Source organism: Triplophysa dalaica, chromosome 17, assembly GCF_015846415.1.
Source record: "Triplophysa dalaica isolate WHDGS20190420 chromosome 17, ASM1584641v1, whole genome shotgun sequence".
NCBI lineage: Eukaryota > Metazoa > Chordata > Actinopteri > Cypriniformes > Nemacheilidae > Triplophysa > Triplophysa dalaica.
Window position 1 is genome coordinate 2,807,754 of NC_079558.1, and position 27,668 is coordinate 2,835,421.

At 38.2% G+C, this 27,668-nt stretch overlaps 1 protein-coding gene across 18 annotated transcripts in view; it reads left to right on the top strand.

Annotated features, from left to right (window-relative positions):
* Positions 1-27,668, top strand: part of camk2g1 (calcium/calmodulin-dependent protein kinase (CaM kinase) II gamma 1) — a 63,471-nt gene that overhangs the window by 20,000 nt on the left and 15,803 nt on the right. For all 18 annotated transcript variants that reach the window (XM_056771291.1, XM_056771292.1, XM_056771294.1 and 15 more), the window contains exons 3-12: positions 7,339-7,398; positions 13,381-13,435; positions 15,054-15,119; positions 18,095-18,167; positions 20,526-20,628; positions 21,687-21,770; positions 23,199-23,293; positions 26,203-26,325; positions 26,735-26,818; positions 26,927-26,969. In XM_056771291.1, the coding sequence (XP_056627269.1) occupies positions 7,339-7,398; positions 13,381-13,435; positions 15,054-15,119; positions 18,095-18,167; positions 20,526-20,628; positions 21,687-21,770; positions 23,199-23,293; positions 26,203-26,325; positions 26,735-26,818; positions 26,927-26,969 (786 nt within the window). The remainder of the gene's footprint in view (positions 1-7,338; positions 7,399-13,380; positions 13,436-15,053; positions 15,120-18,094; positions 18,168-20,525; positions 20,629-21,686; positions 21,771-23,198; positions 23,294-26,202; positions 26,326-26,734; positions 26,819-26,926; positions 26,970-27,668) is intronic.

Consider the following 27,668-nt stretch of genomic DNA (forward strand, 5'->3'; position numbering starts at 1 on the left):
TCCCTCAGGGTCTTGTGCCTCTCTGCGCCTGCTCTTTTCTGTCGTCCGATGCAGTTTTGTTGATTGCGACAAACGCTGGAGTGCCTCTCACCGGGGTAGTAATTGAGCACACGGATCTCTGAGCCTCAGCACAATAAAGCAAAACACTGACACCAACATTATGTCTCACACACTCCCTCTTTCTGTAAGTGGCGCGGGTGATGGAACAATTAAAGGTTGCGGCGTTCGTCGAATGCGTGTTTTGATTTGAGCTTTATCTTTCAGGGATGGGTTACCTTACCAGTCTCTCTGTAGTCGATTGCCTCCCGGCACCTCCTTTTTCCCTCTGGCATCCTAATGAAGGCATTATCTCAACAAGTTTCAGACCATGACTGCTGTAATTTGGGTTTTATCACTTTGTTTGCGGGTTGAGACGCATGCCAGCCGAAACGAAGACAGAATGCCGCTTGTTACTTTTTCATTTGTTCTTGTATTGGGATTGATGGCATGGAGGGTGTTATCACATTAGGGCGTTTGAGATGAGTGTGTTTCTGTGCAGAGCTAAACAATAAGAATGGTCTGCTGCCCCAGGGCCGGAGCGAGAGCGTTTCGGGTCGGGTAATATAAAGGTCACTTAGTTTGCCACTCTGGTGCTGAGGTTAGAAATTTTGCTGTTTGTTAAGCATAAAATGCAAAAATAAACCGACGGTTTCGTGTGCTTTATTTATTGCATTGAACATGGGTTTTCGTATTTCTTTTATTTTTTTATATATTTTTTTAATATTGCATGAACTGAATATATACTGATTTTTTTTAATTTCTTAACAAAGCAGTTGTCACTTTTAAAAAGCCGAGTCACTTTCACCCCTAAATTGCAGGGCGCTGGTGTTGCAAATAAAACGATCTCTTGAGTTTTGCCTCTTGGTATTCAATATTCTTTGATTTCAGTTTACGTCTGTCCTCCAAACTCCGCCCACAAAAGCTGACGGTTCTCTCAGAAGGTGCACTCCTGGCCGGGATGCACAGAACATACTTTGACAAGTTGTTTAGTACAGGGAACTGGATTAAAGCCTATAGGCTACTGTCAGACCGCCCGTCTAAAGTACACAAGTTACCAACCAGTAAAGATGTTTTCATTCAGAAATTCTTTGTCTGACACTTAAAAATGCTCCACATACCGCTGACACGCTTGCTGCATTATTTATGTCTCGCTCTCTCTCTCTGCGCTGGTCACACACCATGTTCTGTAAAATTTATTCGGCCAGCCCATTTCCCTTATTGCTGAACATTGCTATATGTAATGTTAATTCTATGGTGCTTTAAAGGGCAATAGCCCTTTACATTTTTAACAGTACTGCTAGAAATCGAAGTTGACTATTATGTGAAAAAGTCTCGTCGATGTTGACTAGACGATGACGTTACAAATAATGAAAATAAGAGTAAGGGAATGTTTTGCAACAAGATTTGATGGGCTGCGGGAGAATTGCGGTACTCCCACAAAATAGCCTCTAAATATATAGTATAATTACAAATAAACTGTTGTTAATCTATTGCACAGAGCAACAAGAACATAACAAATATAAAACTATTTTAAAGCGTGAGGTCGGTGGTAGCGGGACTATGCAGTAAAAGATCAGCAGGTGGACATGCCTTGCATTTACAAGCCAACTGAAAGGGTCAAGTTTGAAAAATTTGTAGAGTTTGTTTGTGACGGCTATGACTTTAGAACAACGTCATTATATTTATAAGCCAAATGCAGCAGACGCTTTATCATAGCGGACTTACAAATGCTGCACCTCAATGACATAGTAGCCAATATGAGAAACATTTTTATATAATTTGTATTTTTACCTTTTCGTTCCGGTCTTATTAAACGGGGAACGAGAACAAAAATAACCTATAATATCTATAAAATCTGCAAATCTGAAATCTATGTAACGTTAGGCTTTACCTGCAAGCTTTTGCGGAGTCGGATCAAATCATGAATGTTGCGGACAAAAACAGGACACACTGTTACTAATGCTTGCGGAAGCAGGACAAGATAACATATTATTGTTGGGAGTATGAAAGAACTCCACTAAAGGGAGTGGGAATGACATCCGTCCTGCTCGCAGGTTTCTTGGAACAGTCAACACTTTTAAGGTATAGTGTCAGAATCACGCGACTAGTCGACATCAAACTTTAAATGTTGCATCAGAGCATTAATGTCGACTAGTTCGTACAACCCCTACAGTAAAGTAAACTGTGGTAAAAATGTACTCTATAATATACTATAATATAGTAGCTTCTATAGTATTTTCATGTGGGTGGAAAAATGTTGTACAGGAGTAAGACTGTTAGTCCCCTGGACCAGAAGGAAATGCATTTGTGCTACTTTAGTTATGTGTGGGGACTTGTAGATTGTTGGTATCCAAACTCCTCTCTTCGCAAAAGGTACTGATGTAGCTTATATATTTTCCATTTTAATTGAACAGCTGCACAGGTCTAGGCATGCAGCCTGATCGTGTGTGGGAAAAAAAGGCACATCTTGGGCATTTACCAATAATTAAGGTGACCACCACCCAACAATCCAAATGCGGGACATTTTCTCAATATGCGCCGTGCGGAACAAGGGGTGAAAATGCTGTGCGGTACAACGCAAGGAGGGACGGCTGATCATCCAAGCAATAATCTCCGCAAAATCAGCAATAATCTTACTTCCTGGTTATTCAGACGCCCCCGATACATCTCTGTAGTTACCATGGTAACACTATTTACACTATGGTCTACTTGCTCACCTTTGATATTTGATCTATCCAGTGTTGTGTTCACAATACAGCACTTCATTACTGCTTTGAAATTGGGTTCATGAGAATAAACCTAGTATTTGGTCAGTGCTGTGGTACATTCCGGTATATATCTTCGAATTTCTAACTGATCCGCAAACAGTTTTTATTGGTTTAAGGAATAATTTGACCCCATTTATTAATATAAATTCATTATAAATATAAATTCATCCGCCTCGGGAATGTCTTCTTTTTGTCTGATGTCCCTCCTTCAGCCCATCCTGTTTCACACAAAAATACATCACGTTGCGGAAGCAAAACAGGCTGTGAAGGTTGGTTCATGATGTCAACAGGACGTGGAGTATTTCTGCAGTACATGGATTACTCGTATTCACACAGTAAAGAAGAGGAATGAAGGGGTTATTGAATCAGTAAAGAAACAAAGGAATAACAGCACGGTGCCAGCTGAGCTGATGAAATGACGTGCACGTTCACACATGCACAGGATTAAAGCCCAGAACACTTGCACAAGGGAGATGCGATTTGCTTCATCAAGTGGATATCTCATGTAATCCTTTATCTCTTACGCACACAAGCACACACACTTACCTCTTGTGATTAGTTGCGCTTCTGCATCTCTTGTTATTTAGATCCCTTTCTGTGTTTCAATTCCACTTGCGAATAAATTTCTATGTCAGTTTCACTTTTAATTTAAATTCCAACTATAATTCCTTTTTAACCTAACCCACACACAAACCTGTGGACATTGCTCGTTAGAATGCTTGATTCTGATTGGCCAGTCGCGACATTTGCTGATTCGATATTCCCAGATAACAACCGCTCAAAATTTATAACACAGTAATCCCAGATGCAACAAATCATTTTGACAGGGTTTTTTTGACAAATTAAATAAAAATATGTCTTTTAATAACATAAATCACATTATATTTACAAATGATTAAACCAAATTGCCTGTTCGTGACACTTGAACGTCGTCCAAACTGCTTTTTCCTGCATTCAGTAAAAATGAGCGAATAAAGTAATTCAAATTCACATTTCATATCCAGTTTTTTTCTCACGTGGCAAGTAGTCGTGTAATAACGGGATAATGTACAAGCATCCAGTTGTTATCGAGAAATAAGACCCTTCAGCATGATACAAGACTGTATCACACTGTCCGAGCTTATTTCTGCGAAAACAACCGGTTGCCTGCACATTATCCCTTACTTATTATGAGATTAAAATTACAGATTAGGGTAAAGTAAGGAGATTTAAAAAAAAATATGCTTCTGCACTATTTTATCCAAAAAATATTACAGATTGCAGCTTAAATGGTTTGTGTGGAATTTTTGAATATATTTGTTAAAATCATATTATGAATCTAAATGATATGATATGAACCTGAAATAACCTTATACACTTTCAAGACGCGTTCAACCTGATGCCCAACTGGTTGACCCTTTCTGATACTCGCTCGTTCCCTCTCTCTCTCTCTCTCTCTGTACCCTTTCAGTAACCCCACCCCATTGTCTCGCTGTCTGTCCCGCTCTCATTTACTCTTTGGACAAAATGTTAGGACAGAGGGCTCTTCCTATCTCTACCCTGCATTTAATTATGCATCAGATTAGAGGTGTGTGTGTCTGTAATACAATTACTGCATGAGTGTGTGTGATCTTCCGCAGTGAAACTGAAGTACTTGTGATAGCACCACGCTGATGTCTCTTCCTACCGTATGGGGTTTCCTCTCAAATTACTGTGTGTGTAAAACTTCTGAGATGTAGTGTTTGGGAATTTCATTTCACTGTCTGACACGTTTCTTTTTGCTACATCCCAGTTGAGTAACAATTTATATTAGTCAGACTAGACTGCATATTTAATTGTGTGCAAATGAAATCGAGGCTATGAGACATTGAGGTATAGTCTATTGAATAGGTTGTGTTAAGATGTCAACATGGCAGGTTTAAAGAGGTTTAAAATTTTGTAGCACAGGCCAGACAGTTGTAGCACAAGAATAAAACGTCTGTTGTCATCTTAAAAAAAACGTAGAATAGGCAGGGCAGGGGTGTTACGAGACACTTATCCCACAAGATGAGACGAAATGTAAAGGGAAACATAGTCTCTATTCACCTTAAAAACACAGGCATTATAAAATAAACCTTCAAATTAAACTTCTATTTTAATGAATTATATTATGCAGAAATAAACAATATACCGATATTTACCCCAAAAATTACTCTTTCTTCTGTAGAGCACATTTTAAAGTGATAGTTCACCCAAAAATAAACATTCTGTCATCATTTACTCACCCTCTTGTCGATTCAAACCTGTATGACTTTCTTCCTTCCGTAGAACACGACAGAAAATATTTTGAAAAATGCTGTTAACTGGCCGCCATTCACTTGCATTGGTTTTGCGTCCATACAATAGAAGTGAATGAGGGCCAGTGCTGTTCAGTGTTCTCAACTTTCTTCAAAATATCTTCTTTTTTGTTCTGCGGAAGACAGAAAGTAAAAAAAAAAAGATCAGAGAGTCAGATATTTTATATTTTGGGTGAACTATCACTTTAAGAATGTCTCGGTGGTTTTGTATCCATGCAATGGAAGTCAATAGGGTCCAGTGTTGTTTGGTTACCAGCATTCTTCAAAATATATTTTTTTGTCTTCTGCAGAAGAGAGTCATACATGTTTGGAGTGACATGAGAATGCGCACATAATGAGATCATTTTTGTTGTTGTGAACTATCACTGTAACTAGCAAATCACAGTCTCTTATTTTTGTACTCTGTTTATCATTCCTCTACCATGCTGTTTGTCCATTCCTCTTCCTAATCAATAATATATAGTTCCTTTGGCTTTGTATCCTAATTTACTATATGCACAAATGGGCTTTTTGGCTCTCCACTGATCCACAGTCAGGGTTTTGACTCCTCCTTGGCACTCATCTCCGGCTGTTGTTAGTTGTGTGGTCATGTTGGCAGACAGTGAAAGGACCGTGAAGGCTGATGGAACTCTTGCCAGCACCACGCTAAGGGTTAATTCTTCACTGGGTCAGAGGGGCAAGATGGGAGAGTATGTAATCCGGTTAGCTTGAAGCATGCATTCTACGTGTATGTGCAAATATGTGAACGTGTTGGAGGCTAACACCTAATCCATTGAAAACGACAGAAAAAAAAAGAAAGAAAGAAATAAAGAATGAAAGAGGTTTGACAATATGCAGAAAATTATAATGGGTACGTGCGTGCATGCACGAACACGCACAATCAAATAACGCATTCAATCAAAACAACAGCCGAATCAAAACGAGCATTTAGCACCTGCTTGATGTGCTTGTTAAGGTGGTTGAAAGTGTTTTTGCTATTAAAAAAGAAGATTTCATACAAGAGAATCACAATTTCATTTCACATAAGATGAACATTTGTTTTTGGATGTTTTTACAAACCTACCAATTGAAATAGATTTTTTTTCACTTCTAAATTTGTTAAGCATAGATTGTTGGCTTTGCTACGAAGTCTACAGAGCTTTCTTGGTTTTTGCTGCCTAAATTGTGCGCTGTGTTTTAAGACTAAACTAAACATGATTTTAACCTTTGATCTTAGTTTTGATAATGGTGGCAGATTTGAATGTGATGGCGTTTCATGTGCTTGGGGACTTCAAAGCAAAATGGCAAGATCATTTAATCGAAAGTTAATTTAAAGCTTGTCTGTAACCTCAGAGATGACCCTGATATTTATTATCAGGTTATAATTGTTGTATAGAAATGCCATCATAGCCATGTTTAAAGCAGTTCTAAGATATGATGGACGTGTGTTGTTATTCTAAGGTTTTTCTGGCCTTTACAGCTTTATCAGAAGTGAAAGAACAACATGAACCCACATGGGCAGAGAAAGAGAAGTTGGGAAAGACCACAAGCTGAGACAAGGGGTCACTTGAAGCGCTATTGCGCAATGTTGAAGTGCACCCCATATGGCTACTGGCATGACAATGTATGTTATAAATAAATAAGAAATAAAATTGTGCACCAATGTAAATTACCTGACCGTAAACTGCTAAACTGGTGGATGAGGAAAATAATTATTTTCTTTGCTTTATATGCAGTGTCATTTGTTGGCTTCCAGCAGTGCATGCTGGGTACTTTATTTTATATTGAGAAGACAACTGTATGCCCTTTTAAAACTCCCAATGCTTTGTGTGTTGTGTAGGGGCAGATGAGCCCTCAGTCTTGTTTGTTTAAATTTACACAACATTCATCCTTTGAACTCACACTAGCATATTACATGTACATTAATAAGCTGAAGATTAGCTTCAACCTCGCCCCCACTCCAAAAACAAGGAGACTTTAAAGTATTTTATCATTGCAATACCAGACAGGGTGTTTCTCAAGCCTGGGCTATATTTGTGCAGTTTATATTTTATAGATAAACTAGATGCTAAACTAGATGAAACGGGGTTCTAAATGAATTGAATGTGTTGCTAGGGAGTTAGCCTTTAAGAAAACTTTACGACACATTAGCCGATGTGTCTCTGTTTTACAACTGCGAGAACAAGCTATCAGCCACCTTCAATATCTAATGTACGATCTCTCTCTCTCTTCCGCAGATCACCAGAAACTGGAACGTGAAGCTCGAATCTGCCGTCTACTCAAGCACCCCAATATCGGTATGTGTTGTGTCTACTTATGATTATGTATGTGTGTATATGTAAATCCCATGAATGAGTATATTCTCACAAATGTTTGGCATGTGAAAGTGACCGAAACAGTCAAGGACTTGTGTGTTAGACAGACTGTGTGTGTGTGTGTGTGTGTGTGTGTGTGTGTGTGTGTGTGGCGGTAGCTATTGATTATTTTAGTAATCGAGTATTCTACCAATTATTCCATCGATTAATTGAGTATTCGAATAATAATTACTTTTTCTTTATTAAAGTGCAATACTTCATAGACAAGAGAAAATAAGACGGGTATCTTAAAAGCAACTAATTTGTTTCCTTTTCAGATTTTTTTTAATATTTATTGCTGAAGCTGCATAAATTAATGTCTGTGAAAACTAAACCAATTTAGTACATTACATTACCTTATTACATTAAAAATGAAACATAATACAAAATAAAAAAAAGAATAATTTCATAGGTAGACAACTAACTTCAGTTATGCATGATGCATTTTTAGTTAAGTTCTTTTAAATTTTTTTACTATTTAATAGTAATATAATTGTTCACATAAAACTACCGTAGTTAACTGGACTTTTATTTTGGCAGGTCGTTGGAAGACGCTTAATTTTGTGTGTGTGTTTTCTCCGCTTCACTTCACATAGCATCACTCAGTAAAATTTTCTGAAATAAACTCTCAGAGAAATTGTGGAGATGAAGTTCATGTCCTCATACAGCGCAGACGGTAAACTGTGCAGTTCATTCAATCAGACACGCAGAATAGCCATATGGCATGCTTAAATACCAGGATTTGACGTCCGAATCTAGTTATATGGACTCAATGGAGCCGGAAAACAAGTTTCACTCGCAAAATAGACTTAAAACTAATTAAAATAGCGGTGCGCCATTGATTAACGTCACATAGAAACAAGCGCCTCGACAAACACACTTCACACAAACAGGCGGCTCTGTAAATACATAAAGTTATATGTTGCACTGTATAGCCCTGTATGTGCATTTGTTTAAACAGCCACAAAGACCTCTTTCAGCCTTTGGAGATTATACATACTGTTAACAGTACCCTGGTCAAATAAGATAAACTTTGCCGGATGAAGTTCAGTTTAAAGATAAGGAACGTACCAACCACAATGTTCTCTCACCATTTCACCATTCTAACACACACACAGTGTTTGTCACATTCTCACGGTTGTCAGAGCAGAAATTATTAAACATGTCCAGTTTTGCAGGCTGTGCGTCAGTAAAAATGGTCCTTGGGGAAACGCGGTGCTCTATTTGTCCTGTAGTTAAATGGATTAAACGAGGTTGCCTCAATGTTTTTTTTGTATTTGAATGATTCAAGTTACTCGAGGAATCGTTCCAGACCTAATGTGTCTACATGTGTGTTTGTGAGAGAGAGAGAGAGAGAGAGAGAGAGAGAGAGAGAGAGAAGCTTTATAAATAACTGTGGTGGGAGATGCTAGTGGGCAGTAGCAACGTTCCAAACCATCGCACGACAAATGAAAGAATCTGAGGGAACGTGATTGAGAAAGCACAACAAAATGTTAAGGAAGGCATACCATAAATTGATTAAAGAGTAACTATTACAATGTCCTTAAAATTACATTTCATGCATTGAGTAATTTTGGTGTGTGGGAATGTAAGCAGTCCGCCAAGTTGTAAAGCCAAATTTGAACGAATAACAAAGTTATTGACTTGGGTAGACCAATCATTGTAGACTAGACCATCTGACCAATCAGATCAGAGTAGGCTGACAGAAACGCAGGGATTAGACAGATGAATCGCCAGATTATTTATTTGAGAGTCAGTCAAGAATAAGGTAATATCAACCACCCATTATTAATAAAACAAAAGTGTTTTTACACCGTGCATGTACGTAAACTTGTTGTGGGACAGTCCATAAACCAAGAACGATATTAAAAATCACAAAAAATTGACACTTTAAGGGTGCTTGAGGCTAGGGCTGGTTGCTGTGATGATGCTGTGAAGACTTATCTTTACTGTTTATGTATGTACAGATTTATATTATTTACACTTGAGAGCGAGGAGGAATTGTAATTTGTAAGGTGAGAGAGAGAGCGTCAAATAGACAAATCAAGACGAGAGATGTTGTTTTAGATGTTTAACGTAAAATAGAGCTTTGTTCTTTGAGGTTGCCTAGCAACCAACCTCACATCTTGTCGCATATTATAGAATAACATTATATCCAGATCTTTAAACTACCTATATGACTTTCGTATTTGTGGGTCGATAATTACTAAGATAGCTTTCAAATCAGCTCCTGGTTAACCTTCAGACATTGATTTAACAAGCTACAGATTTCGTCCTTTGCTGACAATTTATTCCAATATCTCTTATCTTCCACACATTTTCACTCCTGTCCCACCCTGACCTCAGCTTCACACCCACACACCCTATCTCTCCTCCTTTCCGTCTCTTACTTTTACTCTCTCGGCATCTTTCCATTAGTCGTTTTCTTATTGTTTTTATTCCCATCTCTGTTCCCTCCTGAGGCGATGGCGCTTCATTGTCACCTGTATCCGTCTCTCTCTCTCTCCTTTGCTTTACTTACTGTCGTGTCTCCTGAAGTGGACAGCTTGTCATGTTTTCTGCTTGGACTGCACATAAGTGCTCAACAATAGAGCCAATGAGACGGAGTAAGAGAGAGTTTGAGAGGTTACAGAGGGCTGAGTGCTCATTGCCTTTGGCAGAGTCGGCACACGCTAAGTTAGTGTGGCGCTTTTCTGATGGATGCTCGGAAGAGTGGAGCAATGTTTTGATAACGCTGCAGAGTCAACGTGTACACTTATTGGGGAAATTAACCGTTTTTTTTTTCAACCCAGCACTGGTTCAAAAAGGGACAAACCCATCCGCTGGGTTAAATTAGCCAAGAAAATGTTCATATTTGTCCCAACAATGGGTTAAAGGTGCTGTGTGTAATTTTTTGGAGGATCTATTGAAAGAAATGCAATATAATATACATGTCTTCAGAGGCGTATTAAAGACCATAGATCATGCCGTGTTATGTTTATGTTTTTATTACCTTAAAATGAACTAGGGGTTGAACGACCTCAGATTTTTTAAAGTCGACTATTATGTGATAAAAGTCACATCGATGTCGACTAGTCGATAACGTTATTAGTAAATAAAACAATTGCGAGGGAATGAATGTTTTGCAAAGGAATTTTTCCCGCAGCCTGCACACATGAGTGTCTTACTGCCCACATCCATCAAATCTTGTTGCAAAACATTTCATAGCTCTTTATTTAAATTAAATAATGACGTCATCGACTAATCGTCATTAACGCTTTAATTATTAGGAACACCATACTAATACTGTGTTTGACCCCCTCTCGCCTTTAGAACTGCCTTAATTCTACGTGGCATTGATTCGACAAGGTGCTGAAAGCATTCTTTAGAAATGTTGGCCCATATTGATAGTATAACATCTTGCAGTTGATGGAGATTTGTGGGATGCACGAAGCTCCCGTTCCACCACATCCCAAAGATGCTCTATTGGGTTGAGATCTGGTCACTGTGGGGGCCATTTTAGTATAGTGAACACATTGTCATGTTCAAGAAACCAATTTGAAATGATTCGAGCTTTGTGACATGGTGCATTATCCTGCTGGAAGTATCCATCAGAGGATGGGTACATGGTGGTCATAAAGGGATGGACATGGTCAGAAATAATGCTCAGGTAGGCTGTGGCATTTAAACGATGCCCAATTGGCACTAAGGGGCCGAAAGTTTGCCAAGAAAACATCCCCCACACCATTACACAACCACCATAATTGCATTAATGAGAAATTGAACAGGTGTTCCTAATAATCCTTTCGGTGATTGTATATATATAAATATACATATACGAGACTGGAGCCGCCTGGCAGAAGCCCCTCCCATGTGAAGTGAATTTCACGCGAGAATGAAGCTCGTAAACTCAAAATGTTCAAGCGTTCAACTACACATGAATTGCGCTATTTTTTTCATGCAAGTTACGTTTGGCGGGAACGCTCTATTAGTTCTCTGTGAGCCACCGTAGTGCTGTAAAAGGGAGCAGTGGAGTGAGCAGTTGGAACACTGGAACTTTAGAGCCATTTAATCAGATCCAACAGGATAAAATTATCATGTATATTATTATTTTATTTTTTCTCTTTAATATATCTCACTTTATAAAGTAAATGCATCTCTCACTGTCTTAATCTTAGTCCGGACGTGTACAATTTATTCAAACACAAGTTTCTGTAATTACTAGTGTATTTGTGGCCGATGTTTGCATTGTCAACATTGCGGGCCTAGCTTGTCAAACAGTCACTCTGAGGATTATTGACTCTAATAAAGATGTCATTTGAAATTATATTTGCATTAATTCATTTGGCAGACACGTTTAATCCAAAGTGACCTCAAGAGTGTACATTTTAGTAATATTTGGTACCCTGGGATAAAACCCTTGACATTTGCATTGCTTCTTTAATGATCGGTCACATTATTAAAGGAAATGAAAATTCTGTCTTCATTTACTCACTCTCAAGTTGTTCCAAATCTGTATAAACGTCTTTTGTTCTGAACTCAGAGAAAGTTATTTGGAAGAATACCTGTAAGTAAACAGTTCTCGGCCACCATTGACTACCATAGTAGTCAATTAATAACTACATTGTGAACTAATATACATATTCAACAGAGGCGGATTATCTTGAATGTCTGTATTTGTTTCTTTGTTACTTTTTTGGCATGATTGTGTGTTCGTACAACATTGCAAAAGCATTGAACAAATAACGAAAGACTTACAATAAGTACAAACAATAGAGTAAAATTAAAATAAGGTGGTAAGTAAGAGATGAAAAATATAAAATAAAGTACATGTAAATAAACAAATGAAATATAGAAAACCAAGAATATATATACCAAATGTACATTTCAGGCAGAAACATGAGAATGTAATAAAAATAAACAGTGTATGTGTGCATTGACTGTAAGAGATTAAGGCAGTAATTTGTTTCTGAGGGTGTGCAGCTGATAGATGAATGCTCAGCAGCTGATGTGTGTCTCTTCTCCCCCACTAACATCTGCATTTGCTCTGTTTCTGAAGAGCTATGAAACTCTGGCAGGAGCTTTGACATTTTGTGAAAGTGTTTCTCTCTCACCTTTTTAAATTTATCACAATGAAGGAGAAAGTGTGTCTGCGTCTCGACCTCACCAGTGTCACAGTGGGCACAGACTCGTTTGTTTGTCTTTGTCTGCCTTTCTCTATGGCCAGACTGTGATCACTTAGCTTGTATTTGGTCAGGATCCATCTCTGTTTTGCATCTCGAACAGTGTAAAGATAATTTGCCAGAGTGAAAATTCTGTTTAGGGTCTGATAACATTGTAGTTTAGTTTGGTTTTTACTTTCTTATTCGCAATGGTCTAAATATGACTTTTCACTTTCTTTGATAATTTGGTTTATTCTGATTTGGGTTCGTTCGGTAGTGCTGGTCTGAAGTTTCAGAGCCAGCTGGCAGATGGGACTGGCTTTAGGTCTCAGCTCTCTCTCTTTCTCTCTATCTCTCTCTTTCTCTCTCTCGCTCTATCAACCCACCATTCACGGTGTGTCACTGTGTACGTGACACACTGCTGGTGTACATAAGTGAACTTGTCATCTATTCTATCCACTTTTTCTCCGACTCTCTTTTTCTCTGAAATCGATGCACTTTTTATATCATTACAGACATAGGTTCATTATAGTTATTTTAATTCTGTAAATCTGCTCCGTAATTGTAAACGCTACCCCAACATGACAATAATGGTGCTTAATTGGACGTATGCTGTGTGTTTTCGTCAGATGTTGTTATGAATGCTGTGTGATGGGGCGAGCAATGCTCCGAAGATTTCCTTCGTTCTACATCATTAAAAAACATGTGCTTTCATAACACGTTATCTCAGTGTTGCCGTTGTTTAATGCTGATTCGCCTGTTGTTGTGTCTTTCCAACCTTCAGTTCGGCTCCATGAAAGTATCTCAGAAGAGGGTTTCCATTACCTGGTGTTTGACCTGTGAGTATGACTGACACACACACACACATGATCAGTACCGTTGTGACCGTGTAGACATTGTAATACTAGACGTTGTAATGATGTAGGCTGTGTTCCAAAACCTATTGAGCAAGAATGCTGTTTGCTGCCCAGATGAGCAGCATCCTATCCGAAATCAAACCTCATTTGATCCCTGTGAATTTTTTCACTGAGCTTGCTGCAGTGCATTGTGGGTTTGCTTTTCAATGCTTTTTCCTTAGAATTTGTAAGTAACGTATTTCACAATTATGCATTACGGAGATGAGCATGCTGTCTAAAAAGGCAGCACACTAGGTTTTGACACAGAGCAAGTGTCTTGCAGTGGTTTTGAAATGCAAAATTGCTCTCTGGGCTTGTCTGTGCTTTTCGGGAGAAGTTTTAAAACGCAAGACATATAATTTCAATGAATCGTTTCAGATGCCTGTTCCTGCAGGCAGATAAACGCAGCTCAAATGCGTTAGACAAGAACACCTCGTTCGGTGTGTCGGGTGTCAAAAATATATCCTTCAGTTTGATGGGATCTGGCAGGGAAAAATTGATGAGTAGACCTTTCCGGGTGGCTGTAAATGCGATTTAGTGCTGTCAAGATTGTTGTTTTTGTGATTGTGTCGAGAAGAACTGCGGTCTGATTTTTCCAGTCGTCAATTCAATTTATTATAAATATTAATGTTATTAATGTTATGTATCTTTTAGGCACCTCGTACGCATCTCATTCTACCTCCAAACCACCCTTATATATGAAGAGTTTTTTTTGCAAAAACAGAAAATGTTTTTTTATTGTGTTATCTTGTTTCATCCTTTTAGTTGTATTAGTTATTAATAATTAATCAAAACAACCCAACTGCAGTTTGTTTGATATCACTTGGAACTTACAATAAAAACACGATTCTTTGATCTTTTATCAGTTTTTTATAAACATTTCAATGACGATATTACTTTAAGTATTAGAGGCCTAAAAGACTACATTACCAATGATGTGAGTTAATAATTTTTTTCCAGAAAATGTCGGACAGAACTGTTCAAATGTGGAATGGTACACACATTTTTTTTTTTTTACAATTTGAACAATTTCTAGTAATTGTATGATTTTGTAAACCAATGCAAATTTTGTTATGCAAGTTTCGTTCTGATAAAGTGAAAAGTGAAAGTGACCTATTTGTCAAGTATGGTGACCCATACCCGAAATGTGACCTCTGCGTTTAACCCATCCAGAGAGTAGTCACAAGCACAGCAAGTAGTGAACACACGTACACCCGGAGCAGTGGGGAGCTATCACTGCAGTGCCCGGGGATCAACTAGGGAGGGGTAAGGTGCCTTGCTCAAGGGGACCTCAGTCGTTACCCGCCGACCCTGAGAAGCGAATCGGCAACCTTCTAGTCACGAGTCGGACTCTCTAACCATTTGGCCACGACTGCAGTAAATTCTGCCGACATAACCGTGCATGTTTGACTGCAGCATGTTGTACTTTTGCGATCGTGTTTAAGCGAGTGTAAAATGTCGGCTTTGCCTCCCACTGTTGTCCAAATTAGCCCAGAACCCAGCACAGTCTCTGCTCTCTCATCCCTCCTTTAGCTGTTTTTTTCTCTCTCTCTTTCCGCAGTGTGACTGGGGGGGAGTTGTTCGAGGATATCGTCGCCAGAGAGTATTACAGTGAAGCTGACGCAAGGTGGGCTCTCCAATTTACTGTTGCTGTGGTTACTGTGCTGCAGCCTGCAGTGAGCAGGTCACACACACACACACACACACACACACACACTGGTTCAAAAGCACAGAGATGGATGGTGGATCTCTTTTTTGTGGAAAAACCTTTAATGATGGTGGAGTTTGTAGAACTGGCAATCAACAGGTGCCACACAAAACATTTGTTCTCTCTCTTTCTGGGTTTCTCTATCTCTCTCCATTTCTGTTTATCTCTCTGTATCTTTCCGTTTCTTTCATGCTCTCTCTTTTTCTGTCTCTCTCTGCCTTTCATTATCTTTCTCTGTAACCATATCTCTCCACTAACCCTATTCCTACTTTGTTTGAATTCTGTGCTTTTTTTAAGTGTTTCGAAGTATTCAATGTTGTCAAATATTGTTCAGGTAATAAGTCTCAGGGAAGATGTGGGAAGTGTACGGAAAACCTGTTTGAAAACAGTCAATAAAGGTCCAGTGTGTCAATTGTTGGAGGAACCGTTGGCAGAAATGCTATATAGTATACATGACTATGTCTTCAGAGGTGTATATAGACCTTTCATAATGAAGCGTTATGTTTTTATTGCCTTAGAAAGATTTATTTCTATCTACATAAACCGCGGGTCCCCTTACATGGAATTCAGCATGTTGTTTCTACAGTAGCTCTAAACAGACAAACTGCTCTACAGAGCACGTATTGTAAATTTGTTACCTCCTTCGGCAAAGAAGTGAAAATGTAAAGACATATTAGTTCTGTGTCAGCCACCGTAGTGCTTCAAAAGGGAGGGGTGGAGTGAGCCATTGGATGCAATTTGCAACCTCACCGCTAGATGCCGCTAAATTTCATAAACTAGAACTTTAAATTAGCCATTATTTTATTTATTAAACCGACATGACAAACTTATCAGAGGTAAAGAGAGACAGTTGGATAAACTGGGGTATGTATATGTAGGAAGAAGGTGAGTGGGAACATGAAGGACGAGGGGGAATTCTAGGTAGAGATCAACTGTCTGTGTTTGTGTGTGTGTGAGAGAGAGACAAAAAAGAGAGAGAGAGAGAGAGAGAGAGAGAGAGAGAAAGAGAGAGAGAGAGGTCTTTTGTGTCTAGTGGGATTTATTTTGCCCAGATAATGGAATGCTGTGCTTAAAATCTAACCAAATTTGGGCAAAGAGCTTCTGTGGTCTTTTCGTAACCGTTTTTCAACATTCTTTTTTTTATTCTGGTTTCTTATCTCCTTTCTCTCTCCTTCGCATACCACAGAAGATATTTTGAAGAGTTTTGTTAACCAAGACGGCAGTCAATGGGTACGCCGTTGTTCATTTTTTTTGCAAGTCTGTCACAGATACAAATCACGTTTGCAAGAAACAATGCGTCACACTGTTGATTGTTAATTCTCATCATGTGCGACACGAGGAAATTGACAGATGAACATTAATCTGAGCTCGAAACTGCTCCACTTTTTCCACATTTCGGCCAAGAGCTTCATTCGCACATAAATGGTCATAGTTCAATTCGATCCAAATTTATGGATCACAGTGTTCTGGCTTCTATTGCCTTTTATCATTCTTCTAATAATTTTAATGAAGCTGTATTGTTACAGTGACTGCAGTGTTTTAAACTTTACGATCCTTTTCACTTAGTCTAGAAAAATATCATTAAAAAGCTCACAAAGATACACACATTTCAATTTAATAGAATCTACAATACATCCATTATTAAGTTATCTGTCAGTTTTCCAAAAGCCTTGTCAGCTGCACAACGTTGAACTTTAATTGTACACAATCATTCGACAACCACATTCTGTGACATTTACCAGGAACAAACTCAATAACGATTTAGGAGACTAAGAAAGTCACATGTGACTTCACCAAACAGTCTTTAACCATTCGATTTTGAGTATCTAAAGGACAGTGCGACACACTCTCTCTTCCTCTCTCTGCTTCAGCTGTCCTGGTTAGGCCTCTCAACATTCTGTTATAGGATTAAAGCATTTGGAGGGATGAGGTAACGTGCGTGTCTGTGAGTGAGGTCTTTTAACATCAGTGATGCTCTCCCCAGCTATCCCAGAATCCCTTGCTCAGCTCAGCTCACGTCATGTCACCTTACACACATCCTGTGACCCCAGCTGTGTCTGCCTAAATAACACTAGTGAGATTCTAATGACATCAATCATACAGTGTTTAAATGAATTGTCCACCTGGCTGTTGGATGAACTGTACTGTAATTAATTTCAAGGGTTTATTTTCGGTTAGGGGTTGAATTGAAAGGCTTGCTGTTTATTTTCCTTAAAGAAGTAGATTTCAATAATGAATGACTTTCTTTCTTCTGCCTAACACACAAGAAGATATTTAGAAAATTTTTGGTAACAGAACAGCACAGCCCCCATTCACTTCTATTGTACCCAATGCAAGGGAATGTGGGGCTGTTAACAACATTCTTCAAAATATCTTCTTTTGTGTAAATGATTTGAAGGTGAACTACTCCTTTAAGAAGGGTTATAAAAACCCATTTTTGCGTTACTTTCTTTATGGGAAAAGTTTTAAGGAGACATTAAGTTTTCTTCTTGAATATAGAAACATTAAATATATTATTAAGGTATTGTATCTGGTCACTCTGGCATTGTTAACACGTCACAGCTTTAATTTTTAACATACAGTATTATTAAATACATAGTTTGCCAAGATCGAAAATTCTGGCAATATTGACTCTTTCTCATGTCATTTTAAACCTGCATGACTTGTGTGTTTTTTTGTTTGGCATGCGAAGGAAGACGTTACAAAACAAATATGCACAGAGGAATGTCACACCAGTTTTAAATGACATGAGGTTGAGTAAATATTGACAGAATTATCATTTTGGATGAGGAAAAATATAGGAGAACTGACTCCTGTCGTAGGGTAGATGAGGTGACGTAGTTGAATGATTCATGTAATCTTTAATTTATTTCATATTCTCTGTCTTTTTTCAGCCAGTGCATCAATCAGATCCTGGAGAGCGTCAATCATATTCACCAGCATGACATTGTGCACAGAGACCTTAAGGTGAGAGACAGCCTGTCGCCACGACAACCCCTCACACGGCAACCAGACTGCCTCCGAGGGTTTCCACGTAGATGCCCTGCACGAAACAAACTCGCAGGCATACGTGCATATCTAGAATACTTTTTAACCTTTAATTGCAAAACTATCAAAATTAAGATATTATTATAATCAGATATTATCTGTCAAATTCTTTATAAAAAATATTGATCTTATTCGCTATATCACAGCCATAATGCACTCACACACAGGTAGTGTTATGCAGCGTAAGTGTGTGTTTATGTGTTGTCACAGCAATGTCCGTGATAACACAAACACACACGCACACAGATTTATCATGTCCTCTGATTGTGTATTAGCCACATGCACTGCCCACCCCCGTGTGTATGTGAGCCCAATGCTAAGCAGCTGAAATGTGCCCAGGCTGGTTGCCATAGCGAAGAACGTGATATGACAACTGTTGCTGGTATTGCCAGAGAGACTGAGGGGATTTGGGAGGGGCCAACACATGTCTCGGTGTCTTTCATTTGCAGTCTGTGCGTTTAATGAGAAAGAATGAGAGATTCACACCTATGGGCATACATTTCCCTGCATTCATAACAGAATACAGTTTAATTTTATGCTTGAATTTGGGATGCACTCTGAGCTTTGGTAAAATATGTGCAATAAATCAAGCATATTGAATTCTGTTTCAGACGGTTTTTGTATGTATTTAACTACTGGGCAATAGCAAAAAAAAGGGATTAAGTCGTCCAAGCTTACCCATCCATTAGTAATTCACACTATATCTGCATAACATAAACATGGTATTGCGGTGATTTGACGTGAAAACTCAATTACTCACAGAAAGATCTTTGACCCACAAAATCTTATTCCACAGAACAGGTTTTGCTAGTGTAATGAGACTACTTGTTCATTTTCACAGTGCTTTTCCTTAGCAGTCGCTCACACTGACAGGGATTTTATTGCTGGAGACCGTCATGTGGCTGTATTGTTGGTTGTAGTTCTGCTGGTTGCCATTATGTTATTGGTGGACTGGACAATTGGTCAATGGGTTTAACCACCAGTGGCTTGTGTTGGTGGTTAAAAATACAATGTCATTTTATTTTGACCAAACATTTCTGCATAATATTCTCTAGTGGAATGTGTATTATCACAAGATGTATTATCACATGAACAAAATGAATACTTTGTGTGAAAGCGAATTAAAGTCATCGCACAAAGAAAATATATTTTTCTAAATGTGAAGAGTTTGGATCCAAAATGAGATAACTCTGTTTTATATCATGTTTTTTATTATGTTTTATTGTTTTTTTATTGTGTTGGTTGAGCTGTATTTATTTATTTATTATGGCTTGAATCAAAACCAACCAACTGCAGCTTGATTTATCATTTCGGAACCAAACTCTTCATAATAACTCAATATATTAAATATTTTAATATATATTTGAAAATCCATAGTATAATACACTGATAATATATTACTATACATTGAATAATACATAAGGAATTGCTGTTTTCCTATATTGAAAAATTAAAGCACAAAGTGTATGGTTTAATATATTGCATTACATTTGACAGTAAATTCCCTTATATTATATAAGGGAGGAATACAACAGCTGTTCTCTATGCATTAATCACAGTGACCATTATTTCATCTATAATTTGCTTATTGTTCTTCTTATAATATGCTGTAACACTCAGAAATCAAAATAAAGAAGAACTTATAATAGAACAATATTTTGCATATGTAAAATTGGGCCTATTTTTAACAGCATTAAAAGTAAATTCTGCATTTATTCGTTCCCAATTCACAAAAATCCATGCTTTAATTTTCCTATTCTCTTTATGTATAAAGATCTTATGTTATTTAAATTATGCAGATTAGTTAAAAATGATTCTGTAGTGCTCACCCTGTAATTCATTTTATCCTCTAATGAGAATGAATAGTTCTAATACTGAATGTTACACAGAACCCTAATGATCATAAACGCGTGCTTTATTGTCTTTAATAAAATGATCATGTGTTAGGGTGAAATATGACTGTGTGCTTTAATGTCTTTATTCTTCTTAGTAGTTACCCCGTTGCGTCTCTACTAATTTGCATGAAGCGAAGCTCCTCATCTTTGTTGTATGTTCAGACAAGCCCATTGTTTTGAAAAGAAGCAAGCTGGTCTTGAAAGTATATGAAGTCCAGATGCTTTGTCACTGCTTCTCTATGTCATATAGATTAGACTTCATCACTAGTGAACTGTGACATTTTTCTGCATCACAGAAAAACAGGGCAGAGGTCACGGTTCATACATGTTTTATGTCATTTTTTAAATGTGATGCTAACGTTTTCTCTGCTCTCCTCCACAGCCTGAGAACCTGCTGTTGGCCAGCAAGATGAAGGGTGCAGCAGTGAAATTGGCTGATTTTGGGCTGGCCATCGAGGTGCAGGGTGACCAACAGGCCTGGTTTGGTAAATGACTCAATTCATCTGATACATACACATGCAAACAATATTTGTTGCTAGGGTGTTCTGGACATTTGCTGGAGAATTGTGGGTAATTCCTGTGGGGTTGCTTACCGGTATAAATCATAAAACCCCATTTTCTATTATAATAATCTGTTTGTTAGATGCCTCCGTTTATTCCTTTGATTTTTCATTTAGAAAAATTAAAAAGTCATGATAAGTATAATTTGATACTTTATTCGCATTTGCCCCCACGATTTCAGAAACAACTGTGCTCTTTCCTTCCTTAATGTTCTTCCAGTTTATCGTAAACTGATGTTCCCACATTTTCTGCTCCATTATCTCTGCTCTGAAATGGATTGAAATGACTGCAAAGGCTTATTTGCTGGACGTGCTAAATGCCAATAGCAACCCATTTCATGTTTAGCCTTCACACATCTATCCTGTCAGTACGTGAAAGACCCTTTAACCGGATGAAACTCACTCGGGAGAGCCGCACGCTGGATTCTCAAGAGCCCTGTGGCCCCCTGCTGGCAGCCGGTTATTTCTGCTGACATTCAAGTGAATCTTGACTGCTGCTTTAGTGTCAGACTTTTATCCATATACTGAAGTATCCTGTGCTTTGCGTAAGGAGATTAGTAAAGAAGTGAAATCATTACAGTGTATGTGGTACATGAATGGACGGTGCAGATTTATGTTACCACGTTGGTCTCTCAAATCCCCGCAGCTGTTTACAACCTGCCTATTTCCGGCACGGAGACCTCTCGAGTGTTGCCAGTGTTGTATCGGAAAGAGGCAGCCATGTCCCCCTGCTGTCATTTTGGCTTTAGATGGCGCTGGCGTATGGAAACTTATAAATACTCTTGGAATCTTACCATTTTTCTAATGAATGCGAATTGAATATAATGCACAACCATACAATATTTTTTGTAAGGTTAATAAAATGACATGCAGTTTCTGATACTATTGAAACTACTACTTTATATTAGAGACGTTGCTTAGACGGTTCTAAATTTTGCATCCAATTTATTACACTGCTAACTTTCCGTTTGCTATGGTCACAGGTTTTGCAGGCACACCTGGCTACCTGTCTCCAGAGGTCTTGAGAAAAGATCCCTACGGGAAACCTGTGGACATCTGGGCCTGTGGTGAGTCTGTCAGACCTTAGTCCTGTTCACCACATCTCGTATCGGCATTTCATGAGCTGCACATTTTTATGTTGGTGTTCAACATTAACATGTTGCAATATTCACGGAAGTTTAGTATAAGCAGAGCTGTTTGTAGAGGACCAGTGCAATTTTCGCTGTTTGTCGCATGCTGAACTGAAAGTGAGGTTTTCAGATTTTAACTGAAGATTATGAGGGCACATGAATTAAAAATAGAACGACCCAGGTTGATAAACGGAGTTCCCATATATTCGGTTTTATTATTGTCTTTAATTTCTTCATTATTAAGTAAAATTCATCCATTTCAAAACCATTTTTTATTAAATTAATTAATTGTTAAATTCTTATGAAAACACTTGTATGTTAATATTTTAAATCTGTGTCTACTAAACTTATTTCACACATTTAAGTATACACCTTCAGATCAAACTTTTTTTTTTAATAATGAGCAACATTTCACTTAAAGTCCCTGTGAAATAAAAAATGACTGTTTTTTTTTTTTCATCAAATACTGCAGCATTTATTGTAAATGGTTTATCAATGTGGGTAATTTTTTTTTACATTTTGTTTCCCTCTTTAATATTTAAATAAATGACTATCTATCTTAAATGACGTATGTAAGACACCTTGGGTGGAGCATCCGTTAACTCCTCCCCTTCAACATCCAGTCTGTTACTAGTTCCATTTCAAATTGCAACCGCCGTTTTTATACATCCAATCAAATTGCAGAGAAAGACGAAAGGCACGCCCACTATTTTTCTCATTAGAAATTCCATTTCACTCGGAAATGCATCAAAATATGAAAGTAAATACAATCATGACTTCCGGTTCAAGGGGACTTTAAAGTCCTGTGAACAAGAACTTGCGATTGCTTTGACTTCCGTATTCTGAGACAAATAGTGGGCATGGCATGCGTTTTTCATTGCGAATTGATTGGATGTATAAAAACAGGCATTTTGAAATGGGAATGGCAGCATATACGTCATATAAGATGGATAGTCACTAGATGGCAAAAGTCCATTTAAAGATTATGAAGATTTTAAGGGCACTTTAATTTTATTTTAATTTTTTTTAAAACTTTCGGTTTGTACAGATTTATTGTTTAATTCTAGATGTGGTACCACTCCTTATATTATATGTCAAGACTATCCAGGAAACTTAAATTATTAATGGCCCACACGCAATAATAATTGTATAATTTAGTAAAGCACCTAATGTCATTTTTGCAAAAAGCTGTTCGGAAATGCGACACACCGCTGCAGCTCTTCAGATTCTAACGCTAATATGCTGCAGAACCAAGATGTGTGAAACAGGCCTCATGTGGGGCTTTTAAAGTTTACATGTTGTCACAACAAAATGTCTAGACTTGTTACAGACTTCTCTCTTCTTTTTCCTTGGTTTCTGCTACAGGTGTAATCCTGTATATTCTACTAGTGGGTTACCCTCCATTTTGGGATGAAGATCAACATAAGTTATACCAGCAGATCAAGGCAGGAGCTTATGATGTAAGTACAACTGTCTATCACTGGCCATGTCTTGAGTTCAGTCCACCCCTCTAAAAAACGTTCTTTTATCGGAGTGCTCTTCTGTGCATCTTTGGGTGATTAGCCTTTTAAATTGCTTTATTTTTAAAAGCTATTTTGTTTTTAAATATTTTTAGATGTTTTATTCCAGTTTCTTTAAGCACATCAAGCGGGTTCATAAATCAGTCTAGTGAGACTTGTTTAATTTCAGGCTGCACATTACAAGGTCTCTGCATCCTTTCAGAAAAGATGGGGAATTTCCCAGCAGGATACTGTAAAATGCTTCTAGTGAACATTTTTTAAAACACTTTTCAATGGATTTCCATTCAAAAGTCGCAAAATCTAAATGCTTCCAATTTTACAAAGCAAATACATTCATTTATTTTATTCGACACATCATTGTTGTGCCAAAATGCATCTACTAAACTAGAGCTTTGTACGTTGGAGTCTTAAAGTCCCAGTGAAATAAAAAATTACAATGCTTATTTTTTCATGAAACATTGCAGCTTTTCTTGTAAATAGTTTATCATGTGGGTCATTTTCTTTTTAGAATTTGTGTGCCCTCATAATCTTCAGTTAATGTCTGAAAATGCCCTTCCTTCCTGCAATCACTAGCCATCTTAAACGCGCAGTTTTGGATTTACAGCGGCCACTTGCATTGTATTATAGATTTGCCACGAATCGCTCAGTCCAAACACGAAGTACAGGATAAAATAAAAGTGTTGTCTGGTTGACGCAGGGAAAAGATCATGCGAGCATTAGAAAGTCTGTAGAAAGAGTGATGTATATAAAAAGAAAGATGAAAGTCAGGCATGAGCTAGGACCTGCGCTAATATTACAAAGACTTTCCAGCAGAGGCGGGTTAGGTACTAAAGACTGGTTATACTTGACTTCTGCACAGCTTTTTGCGCATACTCAACACAGATAACTGGGATGTCCGAGTTTAACACCTGCGCAATACAAATGAGTGTGTGTGCTCTACCAGACCATCAGAGGGCAGCGCTGAGTCACGTCATTCACAGACCCACTGCAAATTAAAGATTGAGGAAGTGTTTTCGCCATTGCAAACAATCTGAGCAAACAGCAAGACAACAAGAATAACATCTAAACAGTATGGAGAAGTATATGCTTCTTGGCTTACTGTTCGTGGTTTTAGCGTGTTGATTTTGTATCATTCTTCTTCGACAACGGGATGCAGGAAACTTTCTGTGTATTGACATCTAAAGGACTAGTGCACTTTTTTGCGCATGCGCTGTTGTGCGCGGCACAAGGAAGGAAGGGCTGTGTGGATGCCCATGGACCCTTCTGATGACGAAAATTGCATCATGCGGATGGCACAATAACACGGAAGATTGCAACTTCCAATTCACGGGGGCTTTAAGGGTTCGTTTTTGGGACCTACACTACCGGTCAAAAGTTTTTGAAGGCAAGAATGTAATGTGTTTTTAAATTGTCAAAAAAAGGTTTTCATAGGTGAATACTTAAATGTCTGAAATTCGTTTTTCTCTGCAAATATAAACTTTTTTCATTATATAATAATACATTTGTATTTAAGCAAAAAGGAATTTGAAATGGATGACACTGACCAAGAAGTTGGCAGAAAAATTATTACATTGAAAATGCCAAAGTTTAGTCAGATACTATCTCAAAAACCTTTGACCGTTAGTGTAGTGCACAAGTTCTTATTTGACTGCTATTTTTATTTTGTGTGTTTTATTTTAACTAATGTCTGTTAAATGAAAAATATCGTTTTATTTGTTTTAAATAAAAAGAAATTGGTCCGTAGAGAATGCAGGCCAGGAGGGAAACACGCTTATTTTATTTTATCGAATTCAGTTACAGGCCAAGAGGAGAATAAGATAAATAAGTCATTGTAGAAGGTTGAACAGAGTTGGATAAAGTGTGCAACAGATGGCATGGTGTTTCTGAGATGCTCACTGTGGTCCGGCTGTCTGTTTCATTTCTAATAGGGCAGGTTTAGAGGTTCTGCTGGTAGTATTGATTAGGTGAGGCTGTCCCTGACGCATTGCAGAGAGATGAACCACTGAAGAAGAAACCACTGCCCTATCCCACAATCTCTTTCCAATCCATTTAGATTTTGTGTTACATTGACGTGGGGAGAGATTTTGTCACTCCTATGGCCATGTGAAAGTTGAATAAAGTTCCTTATTTGCTGTTTAATGGAGTGGGTTTTGGTGGGCACGCAGTGATGGATGGCCGCTTTAGTCATCTTAGCGATACAACCAAAATGTTACATAACAATATGATTTGATACCTTGGAAATTGTGATTGTCCGCCTTTGCTGAAGCAGTACAAACCTAGCCCGACTTCAACATGCACTCACAGTGCCCTAGGCCGAAAGCACATCTAAATGAGTGCAATGTAAGGGCTTATGAGCACCTGCAGTGTTTCTAAGTACTATGCACACACTCATTGTAGCTGATGCAACGCAGCTTGATGCACAAACAAATGATACTTCCTGGAACCTTTCCAGGATTTTCTTGGAACAGACAAACAATTTGCCACGGCCACGTTTAAGATCTCCCGGTATGAAAGAGGTGGTGCGACACGGATCCAACATGGATACAGACACAACTTTTTATTGGCTAATTACAGCCGCAATCTTCTCCAGTTATGGGCTGCGATGAAGCCGCGAGGTGTGAAATGTGGAAGCGACACGCGTGGTACGAATAAGCCGAGAGCGGGACAGATCCTCTGCCGTGACTCATTGAATGCTGTACGCTGCCTTGTGATACGTTTAATTTCATTAGGCTGCGGCCCAGACTAATCTGTATGTGTGCCAGTACATCTCGGCTTGGGAAAGCACCCTAGACTTTCTTGTGCATGTAGAATGGTTATTTTACTCTGTTTTCTTTTGTTGCCCCATACAGTTTCCATCCCCGGAGTGGGATACCGTTACCCCCGAGGCCAAGAACCTCATTAACCAAATGTTGACCATCAACCCTGCCAAGAGGATCACCTCGGAGCAGGCCCTTAAGCACCCATGGGTCTGCGTAAGTTATCTGTGCTGATGAATCCAATCCATTGGGAATCTTCTTATTTGGAAAGAGACCCCAAAAATGTTACTATAACCTATAGATGATTTCATCGGATGCACGTGCTTGGCCCGGTTAACTTCCGTTCAGTGTTTGGTTGTAATAAAACAATTTAGTTTATATTTAGTTTATATTAATTTTAATTCATAGTTTATTTTATATTAATCGTAATAAATAAAATTAAAGCTACTAAACAGGTATTGATTCTTTGTGAAGGTCTACCGGAAGTTAGGTTTGGGCCACAATTACTGTCCCTTTAAAATAATTATACTTTATTAACTGCCATTGTAGCCCATTGTCGTCCATGCTTAATGACTTTGAATGCTTTTATATGAGCAATAATCCTCTGTAATGGTTATATTTTTAGCAACGGTCCACAGTGGCATCCATGATGCACCGTCAGGAGACAGTGGAGTGCTTGCGCAAGTTCAACGCCCGCAGAAAACTCAAGGTACAGAATGGGTTTGAAATGTATTTACTCTTTCTCTCTTGAGTAAATGTTGCCTAATGTTTTATTTGCCATGGACTAAGAATTTAGTTTTTCTCTCTGTTTTTGCAGGGAGCCATTTTGACCACTATGCTGGTTTCTAGGAACTTCTCAGGTAAATTGCCTAGGAAAGTGCAAAGTCATGGACGAACCTGGCCCGTCTTTTGCAGTTCTGCTCCAGTTTTTATAACAGTATATAAATGATGTCTGTAAGGCTGAATCTTTAATTAAGTCGAGCCAAAATCCATTTTGGATGAAAAACTTTGGATTACAGAATAGAGTATATAAATTTATGGACTTCCTGCTAAGTATTTGAGTCTCTGTCTTGAGATTTATTTGCTCCTCCACGGTTTACTACGTTTGAGGTAACAGCAAAGGAATATTAATAATGTTCTTGAGCAGTTGGGCCAGTTTGCACTGCCTGAACAATATAAACTGTATGAAAATAGTCATATGTATGTGTTTTTGTACCTATTTTATGTTTGATTAAACAGGTTTAAGAGATAGCTTGTTAGGTTAGATCTTCTAATCCAGAAGTAGGCAACCCTGTTTCTGGACAGCTACGTTTTAGAGTGTTTAACTCTTGAAAATACTGTTTATCAACTTCAAGATTGTTTTAAAAGTAAGTTTGGAGCTAAACTTTCCAGGACAGTCGCTTTCCAGAAGCAGGATTTGACATCGCTGTATTAAAGGGATAGTTCACCCAAGTTGAAAAGTCTGTCAAATTACTCAACCTCAAGTTGTTCCAAACCTGAATAATTATGATAGCAACAAAGATTTCTGGGGAACCATTGACTACCATAGTAGAAATAAT